General features: G+C 49.0%; 1 protein-coding gene across 1 annotated transcript in view; it reads right to left on the bottom strand.

The window, feature by feature from the left end:
• MTOR (mechanistic target of rapamycin kinase) overlaps nt 1-16,546 on the bottom strand; it is a 117,913-nt gene that overhangs the window by 95,225 nt on the left and 6,142 nt on the right. Inside the window, exons 5-16 of the mRNA XM_027843822.1 lie at nt 16,183-16,383; nt 15,108-15,242; nt 14,073-14,348; nt 13,882-13,990; nt 11,631-11,817; nt 10,107-10,235; nt 9,419-9,663; nt 7,783-7,998; nt 5,931-6,136; nt 3,002-3,124; nt 2,173-2,262; nt 1,949-2,041 (exon numbers count right to left, since the gene is read on the bottom strand). Of these exons, the coding sequence (XP_027699623.1) occupies nt 1,949-2,041; nt 2,173-2,262; nt 3,002-3,124; nt 5,931-6,136; nt 7,783-7,998; nt 9,419-9,663; nt 10,107-10,235; nt 11,631-11,817; nt 13,882-13,990; nt 14,073-14,348; nt 15,108-15,242; nt 16,183-16,383 (2,010 nt within the window). The remainder of the gene's footprint in view (nt 1-1,948; nt 2,042-2,172; nt 2,263-3,001; nt 3,125-5,930; nt 6,137-7,782; nt 7,999-9,418; nt 9,664-10,106; nt 10,236-11,630; nt 11,818-13,881; nt 13,991-14,072; nt 14,349-15,107; nt 15,243-16,182; nt 16,384-16,546) is intronic.

The raw sequence follows: 16,546 nt of genomic DNA, 5'->3' as shown, positions 1-16,546 counted from the left end.
CTTCTTCTAAACCAGGAAGAGGGTCCCCTAAGTCCAGGCAGATTAAACAGCTGGCTAACCACAAACCTCCAGTAGACGAGGGGACAATATACTGGGCTTTCCTCTCATTCCCGGGATTAAAAAGTTTTTCTAGAAGAACCCAAGATCTGCTTCCACAACCTTAAAAACTAGCAAGCGAAGATCTGAGAGAACTCTAAATTCAAGGAGAAAGTGAAGGCTGTGGTTAAATCCAGCCCAGTAAGGAAAGGTTCTGAGGGTGATCTAAACATTAGATGGCTAGGAATGAAGTAGGGCTGGACCCAAGTAAACTGAAGGCCTGTGCTTCTCCATATCAGTCAACATGTACTTATTAAGCACCCACTGCATGCCAAGCACAGCACTAGGTGCTGGGAGTATACAGCCTCCAAATGAACCAGCCCCTGCTCTCCAATAGTTTTCCCAACAGATCCTGGAGGCTGGCGCAGATGGAATCCTGGAGTCATGATCACTGAGTCCCACTAAACCTTGAGATAGATCCCGCCCCAAACCTAGCCCCCCGGAAGACCTGCAGTCCAAACCACTTTCTGGACAGCTCTATCCCTCGGGGACACACAGAACAGATCCGACCCTCCTCTAGAAGACAGGCCTTCAAACACCGGAGAACTCTCATGTCCCTCTCTACACGTTCCCTTCTTCATCTAGCATTCCAACCCCAGAACTTCAGAGCGCCGAGAGGAGAAAACGGGGACACTGGGGTTGGAGAGCCGTCTTTTTTGGATGCTCTGGAATGACTTCACACTCTGGCAGCCATCCTACCCCACCTTTGGTCTGCTGACTCAGTGCGGAGAAGGGCCTGTGGATGGACCATGGCCTCCTTACAGAGCATGGCCTCCTTAGAGAGCTGACAGACCAGATGGACTGACGTTACTAAGGAAGAGGATGGTGGAGGCAGCATGGCTGGGGGTGTGACCCAAGGTTTCTAACACTCAGTAAAAGCATGGAAAAAGGTCATCCTGATCTAGTCCAATCCAAACCAATTCAGCAAGTGTTTATTAAATATCTAACATCTGCAAGTCCCTGGAATAAAACACAGAAAGAATAAAAGTCCCTGTCCTCAAGACTGTACATTCTACTGGGAAAACTTAACCTGGAAAGAGACAGGTGTCTACATACTTATCTGAGGAGAGGGGTCATCAAGCCCTGAAAACTAAGGCAGTCTTTTGGGAAAGGGAGCCTGCAGGAGAGCACCTGAGAGCTGAGCCTTGAAGGAGAATACGGATGCCAAGATGAGGAGGGGGTGTGTGCTAGGCCCCCAGAGGGCAGACGGAGAGCTGAGCTCAGGGCACAGCAGGAAGGCCAGTGCGTCCAGAGGACTGCAGCAAGAGGAGGGATGGGCAATAAGCCTGGAAAGACAGGTCAGGCCCATGGGCCCCCAGTACTTACCAAGGGCCTCCTGTGTGCCAGGCACCACGCCATGTGCTTTACAAATCTGATCCCGTCTGGTGCTCACAACACCCCTGGGAGGGAGGGGATATCAACAGCTCCCCATTTAATAGGTGGAGTGACTCACCCAGCAGGGTCCCTGCTAGGGAGGGTCCAGGCCCAGAGCTCCAAGGAGCACTGCGTCACCTCCGAGACACCAAACCTGAGAGGCAATCCGGGGCCCTGTGGAGTTTCTTGAGTAGGGGAATGACAAAGATGGGACTGGGCTTTAGAACAATTTAACTACTTTGTACTTAGGCACTTTATGTCATCTCCTCCTTAGAGTATAAGCTCTTATAAGCAGAGATTGTCTCAATCTTTGTACTTTTATCTCCCACATTAGCACCACTCCTGGCCCGTAGGAGGTACTGAACTGACCATATGTGAGTGAGGCCTGGTTGATAAGGGACTGTTCTCAAGACGCCCACTGATCCTGGCGCTAGGTCAGTTTCCCTTCCATCCCCCCTGTCCCCACTCTGTTACTTGCCTGCCTCTTGGCCAGCAGAGAGGAGTCCTGCAGCATGTCCATAATGATGATAAAGAGCTCATCGACCCACTTCCGCATTTCCAGGCCACTCACCTGCAGGTAGAGAGGGAGGGGGCTTCCATCAAACTCCTCTACTCATTGACCACAGGAGCGGTGCTGGCAAGCCTGACTCTGGAAGCACTTCCACACCCTTGGAGCTCGCAGAAGAAGCAGGGCACCCTTACCTGGGCCAGCTCTCCTATTGTAGCCAAGACATTATTGATCACCCCTGGGTTTGGGTCAGGGTCTGGATCTTTCAGCTTCAGAATTAAAGCCTAGGGAAGACATGAGGAAAGGCAGGCAGATTACTATTCACCCAAGAGGACATTTTCTTATATCAATTTGTACTTGAAGGTTACCTCCTAAAGGGCCAACCCAACTATGTCCAATCGACTTTTTTCAGGGTTTCCTATGAGGGTCTATCTGGAGCATGAATGCTTAACCTTTTCCCTACCAAGACCGTAAGACTAACCTAATCGGGAGTTGAGAGTAATAGAATGTGAAAATATTGCACCTCATTCCTATAAATTATATTTGGATAGATTTAAATGTTATGAAATGGTCCATGTTACTTTAATATAGTCAGATTCAAAACACACCTTCATCTTTTAGTAACTATTTCTAGACCTCACTCCCCCTGTGAATTGGGGTTTGGTGTACTTGAGTATCATTCTATTTGGGGACCAAAATTCATTGATCTAAAGAATTCCTGTTGGGGAAACTCCATCTACTGATGCATGGCCCAACGAGCTATGCAACCTAGTCTCAGGCAGCGGCCTGAGGCACTGAGAGCTAAGTGCCTTGTCTGAGGTCACACAGCTGGTACGTGTGTGAGTATTTCTGATCTGGACCTCGCGCCCTTAACTGTGATGGCAAAGATTAGATAGCTAGCTGTCGACCATTCAACACTGACCGCAATCACTTCCCCCATAGTGGACATGAGTTACATCGGCAAAGAAAAAGCAAGCTTCCACAGCAAGACAAAAAGGTGACCACTGCCCAGGTCTCCTCTACCTTCAGAATGGGCTCCATGTAGGGGCGAATGAGCCGGGGGGCATTGGAAACTAAGTGCCCCAGCATTCGGGCACTCTGCTCTTTGATTCTTCCGACTCCGCTGTGTTCCAGCTCAGTCAAAATCTGAAGGAAAAGGACAAAATTTTGTTACAGCAAAGGAAATTCTAGAGGAGAGACATTCCTCAGAGAGAGAGCAGGGGCAAATGGGATCCAGAGAGGGATACTACAGGTTATCAAAGACCTTTAGAGTGGCCTGTAACAAGCGGGACTGAAAGAGAAACCTGCCGGATACCTTCCCTTCCATACTGACTTATATTCACTTGAGAACTTCCTGGCACTCCCTGAAGGATGGCCTAACATCACTGAGCTTTGACTGCTGGACAAGCAACAGGGGTGGACAACACTCTGCAGCAACAAGGAATAGAGGCCTCTCTTGGAGGACAGGCTATACAAAGATGGCCATTTTAAAAGGGATAGGCACTCGGCAGCAAACGGCTAACACATCAAACCCCACCACGTCAGCGCTAGAGCACTGTACAAAGAAGCCATGGCCAGCCCCTTTTGGTCATAGCTAGAGATTTAAAATGTGATTGCAAAAATCAGTAGGGTTTTTTTGGCCTATGAAGCATGAAGGTAAAAGTAGATGTAAATCCGAAACCATCCAAGATGATGTCCATTAAGCATCACCAAGTTCAGGCTGATTAACACAACAGTGAAACTCTCCCGTAAACCTTCAGATGCTTGCTAACGTTGAAACAATGCCACTCTAAGCAATGAGAAAAAGGGCATTTGCAGCTTCCATTTATTTTATTCCAAAGGAGAGGAGGGCTGGTATCTGCATTCAGAGCCTAATGGTTTAGTATTTGTGCATAAATTTCAGGATACTGACTCAATAAACTGGGCTGCTCATTTTCCCTGGCAACCTTGAATCCTTCTTAGGTTACAGGCAAATAGCAGCAAAAAGGGAGAGGGTGATTGCTGGTGGCAGACACACTAACAGTAGGGAGAGGTGACAGCAAAGGAAAAAGAAGGCACATTAACCTGAAAGTGCCCCCCCGGGGGAGGGGGAAAGGGTGGCATCCTATGTCCACCCCCTATTTTACTGAAGGGGGAAGCAAAGCCCCCACAGTTAAGTGACTTGACCAAAGTCATACAGGTAACAAGTACAAGGCTTGATGGGAGCCCATGTCTTCTGACAGCCAATCCTGTGTCCTTCCCATAGCATTCGCCTGTGCTCACATGCCCAGTGATTCCAGGCTCATCACTGTACAATCCACTAACTGATATTCTGAGCAATGAGTCTGAGGTATTGAGAAAAGCTCAGATTATGCCCCTTCCGCACTGCCTACTAAAACAATGCTTATCAGAATTGTCCCAAGATTGTTCAAACATTTTTCCCTTTAAATTAGGCCCTTCAAGGAATAAAGTTCAGTGAACTAGAAAACTGGCCTGCCTCTAATTTCCAGCGTGAGCTACGTGCGTTACATGCTACCTCTTCCATGAAGCCTGCCTTCCTTCATCTCTGGTCAAGTTCTCAGTTAGCAGTAAGCCCTCCCTCCCAGTTGCACACCCCTCTGGGCCTTCTCCCAGATACGCATCTTCTACTTGGATTTACAGTTACTGCCAAGACCATCTGATCTCATTCTCCAAGGAGAGCGTAAGCTCCGAGAGGGCAAGGATTGCATGGTGTTTCACTTGCTATCTCCAGCACCTACAACAGGACTTAATGGCAAACTTTTTTTAAAAACTGAAATCAGTTGTTCTCAATGGGGACTGTTAGTGTAACAAAATGTGCTCATTAAGCCAGCTCATTTTAAACTGAGCTCCTCTTTACAGGACACGCTGATGTCCCAGTTTAGGGTCAGAAAGACCAGGGCTCAAATGTAGGCTGCCGCACTGACAGGCTGTGCAGCCAGGATAATCTCTGGGCCTCAGTTTCTTCAAATGCAAAATGGGGATGTAATAAGTCCTTTGGCAGGAGTGCTGTGTGTTTCCAACGGGATTATATATGTAGTTTTGCAAACCTTAAAGCAAGAGTTACTACCAGGGCTTTGAAAACCCTTCCCAGCCAGCCCTAGGTGCTCTGTGAGCCAGTGACACCAGCCTCCGCCTCCAGGCATTTTCCCTGGCTGTCCCTCATGCCTGGAGTGCTCCCCCTCCTCACGTCAGCCTCCTGGCTTCCTTCCTTCAAGATCCAGCTAAATCTCCCCACCTCTGAGAAGCCTTTCCTGATCCTCTGAAATGCCAGTGCCTTCCCGCTGCTGATTAGCTCTGATTTCTCTTGAAAGACCAGAGCTGTTTGTCCCCTCTCCTTTCAAGCTGGGAGCTACCTGAAAGCAGGGATTATCTTTTGCCTTTCTTTGAAGCCCTGTGCCTGGCACAATGCCTGGATGGAGTAGGTGCTTAATAAATGCAAGCTGACTGATTTCTGTGACCTTGTTTTTTAAAAAAAGATTTTGATAGCTGTATTTTGATATCATCAGTTTCCTTTATAATTCTCTGTATTTTATGCACTTAAAAACATGATTCTGAGAGAGGATCCACAGTCTTCACCAGCCAGCCGATGCGGTTAATAACTCCTGCTTAAAGCCAGGTAAAAATGTCAGCTATTAGACCCCCTAGTTAAGGGCAGGCAATTAATCAAACCATCATCGAAATCAATCACTGGACTGCAATGTTCACTAAATGACTCCTCCCTGATTTGAGAGCTCCCTCCAAGGAAAGAGGTCTCAGCCCATCCTTGCTTGTCCTAATCTCCTAAATAATAAAAAAGCTTAAGCCACTTTCCAGTTCCCCCAGACTCAGTTTTTTTTTTAAATGGGCTCAGCCTTTGTCCTTCCCCGACCCACCAAGAGGTCAGCCCTGGGGTGTCAGTCCCATTGGGAGGTGCTTTTCCCCACTGCCCAGTTTCAAGAGCCAGGCCCTTTACCTGAATGAGCATCTTCCTCAGGAAAGGCATGACAAAGGCAGGGTTCATGCTGCTGAGGCGGCCCACGGTGCAGATGGCCAGCTCCCGGATCTCAAACACCTGGTCATTAAGGGCCACAAACAGGGCCTGCAGGTTCTCTGCCTGGGCCAAGTGAGCATCAAAGCGCTCATCCAGGGAGGCCAAGACACAGTAACGGATGTCAGGGTCTGGAAGAGCAAGTAAGAGCTTGACCACGTGGCCATCTACTCAATCTCGCCTCTCTCAAGTCAGTACATTCCATAGACACTTTTTAAGTGCTTACTCTGTGTAAGGTACTGAAGATACTAAGACAAAACATTTATGAAACAGTTCCTGCCTTCAAGGAGCTTACCATCTACTGGGGGTCACGTTATATACAGAGATAAGTGTATACAAAGTAATTTCAGGAAGGAGGAAGCATTGAGAACCAAGAGGATCAAGAAAGACTTTGCACAAGAGGCAATAATTGGGCTAAGCCTTGCAGGACTCTGAGAGGCGGAGGTGAGGAAGAAGCTTCAGTCACAGGAGATGACCAGGCAAGGCACAGAGAGGAGAGACGGCCCAGTGAGCTTGGGGAACAGCTGCCCAAGCTGGAGCACAAGGCATGAAGGGGAGTCATGTGATTAAGTGTGGAAACGGAGCTGGACGGGGAAAGGCTTTCAAAGACAGACCGTGACCTGGTCAGACTGTGACCCAGCGGAGGATGGACTCGAGGGGGTAAGCGTGGAGGCGGCAGGCCCATCAGGAGGCCACTGCAATCATCCAGGCAACGGGTGCTGAGGGCCTGAATGACAGTGCTGGGGAGGTGAGTGAAGGGGACGGCGGGGAGAGGCGTTGTGGAGGTAGAACGGACAAGACTCAGCAGCTGACTGGACATGGGCCATCGATGAGGGAGAGGAAACGAGTGATGCCAAGGTTGCAAACCGAGTGACTCGAGGGACGGGGGCGGGCTCAACCTTCCAGCTACCCAGGCGTGAAGTCACGGCGGACCTAAATCCAGTCCCTATTACTGCTCGCCCAGGTATGAAAGCTCGTGAGAGCCTTCTCTCATTTGGCCCTCTGGATTTTTTTTCTGCCAGTGGAAATAAAAGGGAATGGAACGAAATAAAAGACAGATTGACCTTAAGCATAGAGGCCAACCCAGCCAGGACCGGCTGGAGCTGCCAAGCTCAAAACCTCTGGAAAGAATTGTTATTTCGCCTTCAAGGATGGATCAAGGCAGTTCTTCCTTTAGCAGAGAGGACTCTGGCCTACTTAAGGGCAACACTGTGTTTTTAAAGAAGCAACCCAGTCTTTTTCTCTACAAGGCCCGTAGCCACAAAGTTGGTGAGAATGATGACAGCCATAGACAGCTGCAGTCCCGCTGGTTATAAAACTGTAGGCGCTAGAAGAGGCCTGAGTAAGCATACAGTCCAACCATGTCATTGTTACAAAGGTAGCACCTTGTCCTACGGAGGTGAAGTGATGCACCCATGGACACACAGGACAATGCAGCAGAACCGGGACCCAAAGCAAGATCTTGACTTAAAAATCAGGACACTTTGGCAGTCTGAATTGCTGACTAGTCAAAGAACTCAGATTCGCTTTATTTAAAAGTTTTTATACTTGCAAGTATAACCCATGTACCAGGATGACAAAAAGATCAGAAGGAGACCGATGGTAAACTCTTGGAGGGTAGGGACCACATCGGTACGACCTGCTGGACAGCACCTAGCACAGAACAAAGGGCTAACAGCCCCTTAAAGTCCTGGAAATGACCATGGCAGCGTCCCCAGGCTCTTGAAGGCACAGCTTTCTCCCCCTTCCAAACCCCCATTCTGCATACATACTTTACCTGGGTCTGTTATTCCCACTACAAGCAATTTGCTGAGCACATCGGCCACCACCTGCACTGCCGTCTGGCTGACCACATGCGCGTGGCCGCTGATGAGGTGGATGGAGGGCGTAAGCAGGCGGGAGCAGGTACGGGCTGCCTCCATGCGGATCTCCTTGTGCTCGCTGTTTAGAAAGTGATCGGCACAGTGGCGGACAAACTGGGTCAGAGAATGGCCTGGGTGCATGGAGGGAGAGAAGACAGGGCAGACACTGGTTGGCATTTCAGATACACCGGCAGCTGGCTAGAAGGACCCCTCGTTTCACAGCCACCGACCCAGAAGATATAGGTCACGCTCCCCCCATCTCCACCTCTTGGCTTCCATCACGTCCCAGCTAAAATCCTACCTTCTGGGGCAGCTAGGTGGCACAGTGGACAGAGCACCAGCCTTGGAGTCAGGAGGACCTGAGTTCAAAGACAGCCTCCAACACCTACCAGCTGTGTGTCCCTGGGCAAGTCACTTAACCCCAACTGCCTCACCAAAAAAAAAAAATCCTACCTTCTATAGGAAGCCTTTCCCCATTCCCCTTAATTCTAGTGCCTTCCTTCTCTTAATTATTTACTATTTACCTTGTACATAAGCTTGTTTGTACATACTGTCTTCCCCATTAGACTAAGGGAGTTCAGAGAATGTCTTTTGCCCTTCCTTGTGCACAGTGCCTAGCACATAGTAGGAACTTAACAAAAATTTACTGACTGACAATTCTCTTGCTAGGAGGGGAAAACAAATGTGCTTTGGTATGGGTGGGCAGGGTAGCATGACAGAGAAAGGAAGGATGGGCAATGATTCTCCATCCCTCCCACCCCCTCCAATTAAGTGAGTGTGTTTCAGCCATGCTTGCTCTGTATGTTCCCAGGTAGGATGATCAAAGTATTTCTGAATCTCTGAGTAGGGATCTTAGTGCGTATATGTAAATATCCAAAAAGTGGTCTGATGTGGGCATGAGCCTAGGTGTTCATCAAGGCAAGCAGGGCAGGGATAGTGGCAGGGCAGCCACAGAAAGATGGCTTCAAGCACCAGATGGTTCTCTGGGAGCTGTGAGCAGTGCTCGGCTACCCGGATCCCACATTTCACAAGTGTGCTTTCTTGCCCTGAAATATCTCCCTCGTGCATTAGAAGGACTCATCAGAGCCTTGGAATGTCATTATCTAATGGCACAATAAAACTTCAAGAATCCCAGACTCTCAAAAACCAGTAGCCTCCAGCAGGGGAAGTACCCAAGGTTCTGTCCCTGCTGACAGATAAACCTCCCAGATCCCCTGGACTGAAGCGACATCAAACAGGCAGCTCTGCGGGGAAGCTGCCACAGGCCACCATCACTGTTCGTCGGCCCATCACGTGCTGCTCCGGAGCAATGCCCAACCCAAATATGGGGTAAGGGGAAACAAAAAAACTTAGGAACATGTGGGTAGGGTCCCAGAAAAAACTGTCACAAGCTCAATAACCCTCAGTTATACCTCTGGCAATATCCCCTGAGTTCATGCCTTTTAAGGCTCAACTCTATAAAACACGAAACCTAGTTTCTCTTAACAGCTCCGGCGCGGCCTATTTTCCAGCCGGCGGGCTCTCAGAACCACTGCCGGTCGAGTCTCTTACCTTCAAATTCAAAGCTACCAAGCGTTCGGAGGGCAAGGGTGATGCTCCCCACATCGCTGGCCTCAGGGAGGCTGGTAAGGCTGGGAGAGGCCAACTGATGGGCCAGGCCCTTGGGCATCCCAGGGTGTCTGAGAGGCTTGTGCATGAGGACGAGGGACAGCATCTTGAGCAGGCCATCCTGGATGTCTTTCTTCAGCTGTGGAATCTGACGGCTCAGGTCATAGAGCACAGCGGTCAGAGCGGGGCTGAGAAGAAGACAGGGTAGGGACTGGGCTGGGCTGGAGCAGGAGATGGGGAGTGCCACAGCCTTCCCTGCCCAGGCCAATCGCCACGCCAATCGCCACTGCCACTGCCCTTCCTTCTGGGCAGGACAGACACAACCTGAACTGTTAGTCTGGGCTCAGAGAGCAGGAAGCGCCCACCTGACAGCACAAACTGCAAAACCCACTGCACTCATGTTTGATACACCACAATGGGAAATGCTTCCTTTTTCAGTTAGATCTCATAAGCAACGGAGATGGACGAGTATTATCAGGCGTCATGGGCAGACGAGGAAAGCCAAAGCTACTGGCCTAAGGTAGGCCAGCTCATGACCTCACTAGGTTTTCCCCTGGCAACAAGGAACTGACCCCTTCAAGTGAAGGTCCTGCCTGCTCTGAGCCCCACAGAAGCTCATCTGGACACGTACCTCAGGCCCACGGCCAGCATGGGCTCGAGAAGCTCCTTGATGTCCTGCTGGATGCCTGGCCCCATTGCTCGGGCCAACATGCTGATGCAGGTGAAGACTGTGGCATCCACCTGAATTGCCTTCTGCCTCCTGCGGGGAAATAGAGCAATGGCCCACTTGAATATAGTGAGTGGCCTGCCTCACTCCCAACCTCAGGATCACTCCTGGGTGACACCTGGAAGATATCAAGGTGCTGTCCACGGTGTCAGGATCACTGCTTGGAGAAGCCAAGCCCAACCCTGAATGCCACCTTCTAGTTACTCCTGAGTATTCCCAATCTCCCAAGCCTCTCCTTTTTTAAGAGTGCCAAGGATTATATTTCCCAATTCTCAGAGAGATACGTAAAGTTTGGGGGCATTTAATGACTCATCTATGGTGATTCAGAAAGTAAATGAGAAAGCCAGGAAGGAGACATCAGTGCCCTTGGTACTACAGCAGAGCTCCCTTCCCTAGATCTTGACCCACTGTCCAACTCAAACTAAGCCACCAGCCATGCAGCCATGGGCTAAAGGTTTCTGGGAGCCTGGGAAAAGAACAGAGATGGGAGAGCCCTTGGAAATCAGAGCTGGAAAGGGAGCCCAAAGGTGTCTGGTCCAGCTCCTAGAACAGAACGAAATAGAAGAGGCTCAGCAACCTCCCGGACAAGCGCTCACCCAGCCTCTGCAGGACGCTTCCCCCCCACCCCAGGTGGGGGCTGCCTGTCTCACCTCTGGACACCTCTAACACTGGGAGGTTTTCTTCTTCCACCCACTGCTCCTAGTTCTGCTGAGTCTCAGTCTTCTTGTATATGTCACCCCATCACAACCCGAAGAAAGACAATACCCCCCTCCAAGGCCCTAAGCTGGGAGATGTCCTTGGCTTGGATTCTCATAGACAAGGCCTCTAAGTCCTTGACACACCACTGTCCTCTATGTAACACTCTTTCTACACTGTAGGGCTCAGAAGGGAGCCTAATACTCCAGATGTGGCCAGAGCAGGACAGCAGACAAGGGGACAGGTACTGCCTTATTCCCGGACACTGCATTCTGCCTATCATGTTAATGACAACTGCCACCTCTCTTTTTTTTTGGCCTGGACCTGTTATTTGTGCACATGTGAGAAATACCTGATGTGCGAATTCTCTTCACTGGCACAGGGGCTAGCCCTTGCTCATTGACTCATGGTTTTAGAGTTGTCTGGGGCCCTGAGTTCAGTGATTTACGGGTTTTATTTATTATAAATCACTGCCTCCCACTACTACATGATTTACATCATGATTTTAACTTTTTCAAAATACAGATATACATGACCTTATTTAGGAAAGGGCTAATCCCTGTTCCTCTCCCACTACTAGGCGAAGGGGTGCATGTCCTTGTACCATCAGCCATATTTCACACCCAGACATTCACACCAGAGAACAGCTTGGAATGACATGGAAAGGGCCATAGGAAACTCCCTCCTCCAGGCAGGTGAGGTCACTGGGATGAGGACAACCAAGATGCTTACTTAGGGGCAAAGTCCTTGGGGGGGAGGGCTGCTCGGATGATCTCCAGCACACGGGGCAAATAGACCTTGAACTCGGATCTCACGGCCACGGAGAGCAAGCCGAGGGCCTGGAAGGCAGCTGTGCGTTCCTTTTCTTTCTTGACACAGCTAAGAACATGGTTCATGGTGTCCTGGAGGTACTGAGTATCTGAAGACAGAAGAGAAAGAGTCTCTGGGTCTGGGCTTGGGTGGTCTTGTCCTGTTTATCTTTCAAGGGGGGCATGAAACAAGCAGGGAAAGGTCATCAGAGGGACTCAAGAAGCTCCTACAATCCTGTTGAGAATCACCTGACTTATGCTAAAGGCACACATACAAAGCACTTTTGGAAAGATGCAAAGCCGTGTTAAAGAGAAGACCATTTAAAGAGATTTCCTAAGAGTAGCACTGACCAGTTATCTTGTTCTGAGGCAATTTTGCAGGCTCAGACTTAGCTATCTGGGTCACAATCATCAAGATGAATTTCATCTTTATGAAATACAGGTCAAATCTCACAACAGTGAATTCCAAGGGACTGTATAAATTATTTTGTATTGAAAACTGCTTCCAATAAATGGGCCAATGGCTTGGAAATCTTTTTGTTGCTCAGATCTTCATCATAACTGATACTTAATGTAAGGGGATTAGATCTGTAATTTGGAAAGCCTCAAATGTTTTTCCATCTGATTTGCATAAGCTAACATCCATATGCCAGCAATTCAAATTAAAGTGTTAACTGCTGACACTGTCTCAATATTGACATTTCTCGATTCTTTTCTCTCTCCGATCCCCCTGACAGTGTCTCAGAAGCCCTACTCCAGAAACATATGGCAGACACAGAGGGAACCAAAGAATGACAGAAAGAATGATTGGGATTTTGAGGGGCACTGATGGGACAGTTGGAAGAACAACGAATTGCTGTATGTCACAAATATATAATTTATTTTTTACTGTAAGAGAATACAAATGCTCTTTGTCCTGAGTTCTTCCAGATGGATATGCTGGGGAAAGGATACTTTTACTCTGAAAATGAGAAGCTGAGACACTATCACAAAGTGAGAGTGAACCATAGGATCAAAAATTGACAAAGATGTCAATATTGAGACAGTGTCAGCAGTTCAACCAATCAATTAATCACCTCATTTTACAGAAAAGGAAACTGAGGCTGAGGAAGGTTTTATGACTTGCCCAGGGTCACATAGTTCTATCTGGGGCAGAATCTGAACCCAGATCTTCCACTGATATCCTAGACTTTTAATTATTTGGGTGAGGGAGGGAAAGGGGGTGCAATTTTGCTAGTTCTTAGAATTATAGCATGCAGCTGGGTTTTGAAAAAGACAGCCAAGAGAGGCATTCATTTTCCTTTTCTAGATTTGGCATGCTAGGAAAAAAAAGGAACTATACACCTGCAGTGTCACCAGGATCACAACTCTGACAAATATAGCTGAGATTCCAGGAGCCTGGGTTTATGGGAACTCAGAATGAACCAAGGCGTGGCTTTCACCTAGAAAGCTTCAGACAAGTGGCCCGGAGCTACACGGTAGGAATTCATGAGTTCCTGTCAGGCCAGATTTCTATTACATATTTTAATGTATTATTTAATAAAACAACAGAAAGAGCCAACATCAAAAGCATAAATCTAGGGACCTTCTGAGGCCTTTCTGTCCTGCGAAGCAATCCCCTGAGCTTATGAAGGTAACTGCTCCCACAGAGCCTGCCTTTGATCACACGGAGCTGAGCTATTAGCCCCTTTTGAAGCTTGGATGCCATCACACATTTATTCAGAGCTCATTTAGAGATCCACTGAACAGGGCCCATCTGGTCACTAAAGAAGGCTTCGTGCCAGGCAGGAAGAAGGGGGAAATCGAAAAAAGATGGGTGATCTTCTTGAAATCGTTTCTCTCTGGCTTGATGGTTTTATGTCACTAATTGCCTTGTCCTCCTTCGATACACTCTCATTCTCGCCCACCCTGCACATAACACCTCACTGGCTCTATTTGTCCTGCTGCTCTGTCTTGGCTCTAGGGGCCTGATATGAGTCAGTGTCTCAGGGATGAGTGTCTACAGAAGAATGGGGCTGGATGGCCATTGGCTCTTTTTGAGGTCTCTGTCCGTATGTCTGGGGCCCTAGCTGAACAAGAGCAGTCACTTCCTGGTGCCCCTGGATGCACAGCAGGGGTGCTGGGAAAGTGATCTGCTCAGCCCAGTACTTGGCAGAAGTCAGCCTTGGGCTTACCAGTAAAGGCAGAGGGCTGGAATGCAGCCAGGCGGGGCAGCAAATTGAGGATGGTCATCTGGATGAGGGAGTTCTTGCTGTTTCGACATTTTAGCACCCACTGGCACACCTGGGACAGCAAAGGTAACAGGTCAGGACAAGAAACAGGGGAAGGGAGGCTGCAAGCCAAAGGATAACTTCTCCTGGCTCACCTGATCAAACTTCTCTTCCATCAGGTCTCTACAACATCGGCTTTCCACCAAGGTGGATTTGGCTGGGAGGGGAGATGTCCCAAATCCCATAATGCCTTGGTGGGCACTGTACCCCAGCAGCCCAACCAAAGCATTGGACTGCTGGGGCTGTACCGCCTGGAAGCTGGTGAAGGGGGTGATGTGGCGAGGCTTTGTCCCAAAGCCCATGAGGTCTTTGCAGTACTTGTCATGTACTAGCTGCTGCTGTGTGATTTCTTCCATTTCCTCCCGGAGACGCTGCAAAAGGGAGAAAAAAAAATCATTTGCTTGTACAAGTAGCTCCCAGCTTTGGCCTCTGCAGACTCTTTAGTGCAACCAATACAGGAAAAATGGCGAGGTGCCCATCTCTTCCAACTGGGTGGACCCTCTTCTCGGGTCTAATTTAAGGGAAGAGCACCACCTACTGAATACCAGAGAAACAACACAGGAGTAGCTAGGGCCTACCACCCACCACGAGCTGACTCTCAGCTTCATCAAGTAGACATAAGAAGGTGCTACAGCCTCAGCACACGCTCTAGTCTAAGCTCAAGTGTAGGGAACATGATGAAATCCTGACGGGGGGGGGGGGGGGGAACTGCAGGTTCTCATTTTGGTCTCCCCAGACTTCCGGAGAGGAACAGGTCTTGACTTTTTCTCAGAATCCCAGGTTTCATCAAAAAGTATGAGAAAACTTGAAAGAGTGACAATGTACAGTCATTCTGTTCTCTGAGAACTGTTCAATGCTTGCTCATCCACACGTCCAAATCCAACACCCTAAGCTAATACCTGATGTGATCTGACAGTCTTTTAATTCTTGGTCCACTCTACCTACAAAGCCTTAGTTTCTATATTTTTAATTCCTGGGAAAATTCTGAAATGAACAGTGATACTTAATACAGGTGGGCATCGCAGAGATAGAGTCATTATCCTGGATTTTGTTTGGTAAACACATAGGGCAGACTGCTTGGTGAAGGACTCTGGGGTGCACGTGACCTGGGCCCTGCTTCTGGCACTCACCTCTCCCTCCATGCTGCTGATCCTCACAAGCTCATTGAGAATCAGCAAGGCCCCATGGATCCGGTCGTCCCGATTCATGCCTTTCTCCTTGGCCAATGTCTCGTCAAACCCCTTCTCAGCTTCTTCATAGGTGTGCTAAGTAGAGATGGGAGGATATCCTCAATGAATAGCATCCACGCTATAAGCCACAATCTGGCCAATTGCATGCACATACTCTGGGGCTCTGAATAGGCACATTATTCTCCCGTCAAGGCAATCTAGAAGCATTTGCCCTTTTCCTTGAGAGCTAACTGATGCCTCCACTAAGCTGTCCTGGAGGAAGTATTCAACTCACCAAGTTCTTTTCCCTGGGGGTGAAAGCGAGATATCAACCACAGGGTAGTTCTGTAGGTCTGGGGCTCACAGGAAAGAGAAAGGCTCTCTTCACTCTTTCTGACCCACATGCAAGTTTTTCATTTGATACAGCGATCCTCTATCAATGGTTTGTTACTCCAAGTGGTTGCTAGGGAGCCGAAAGCTCTTTCCCCTTTTTTGTAGAAACCAAAATACAAGCCAAATTCTGGGATTCCCAGGGAAGAAGGGGGTGTGGGGATGTGGGTTGAACAGTGATCTGTGAGGAGCCCTGCCAAGTGAACCTAGTCTGTTTAACCCAGAGCTCTGGTTTGGGACTCCTGATAACAAGCCTGGTAGGGAGCCAGGGGGTGGACTGTTGTCCTACTTTCTGGGGCATGGGTAAACACGATGAGAAGGCAGCACAGCAAAGGGGGAAGAGCACTGAACCTGGCTCTGCCCCTTATTCTATATGTGATCTTGGGCAAGTCACCTCTTCTCCTTGGGCCTCTGTACAGTGAAGGGGGCGGGCCAGACTAGACAACCTCTAGGACCCCAAATCTTGGCTCTTGGGACATTGAACGGCCCTACCAGCAGCCCGAGGGAACAAGGGAGGCTCTGTTAAAAATGTATCCTTTGATGGCTGCCAGAGACAAACAAAAGTGCTATGCAATAGAGACAAAAACCCAACAGTGCCTACCCTCAGGAAGCTTGCACTCTACCGAATGACCCAAACCCTGCTCACCCTGTACCACTGGGGTTTTTGCATCTCCTTGGGTTCCCGCTGGGTGGTGAGGATCAGACAGGCTCGGAGGGCAGAGACAGCTCCTTCCCGGATGGCCTGTTTGGGGTCCCAGACTGCCACAAAGATAGTATCAAAGAAAGGCTGCACTTGCTGAAAGAAGAAGGTGGGAACACTAATGGCCAGCTCACGAAGGACAAGAACCTGAGGAGGGGAAAAACCAAGTTAGCATTCTGGAGGACGGCCTGTTGGAGAACTGTAAGACACCTTCGTTACCCACGGGGTCAAGCCTTCGACCTCTGTTAGCTCTGACCAATGTGGGCTGTGTTACTCTATACTTTGATATTTTCTCTGACATCTCCATTCC

This window comes from Vombatus ursinus, unplaced genomic scaffold (assembly GCF_900497805.2).
Source record: "Vombatus ursinus unplaced genomic scaffold, bare-nosed wombat genome assembly UNPS02014932.1, whole genome shotgun sequence".
Classification (NCBI taxonomy): Eukaryota; Metazoa; Chordata; class Mammalia; order Diprotodontia; family Vombatidae; genus Vombatus; species Vombatus ursinus.
This window is presented reverse-complemented; position numbering and strand designations above follow the sequence as displayed.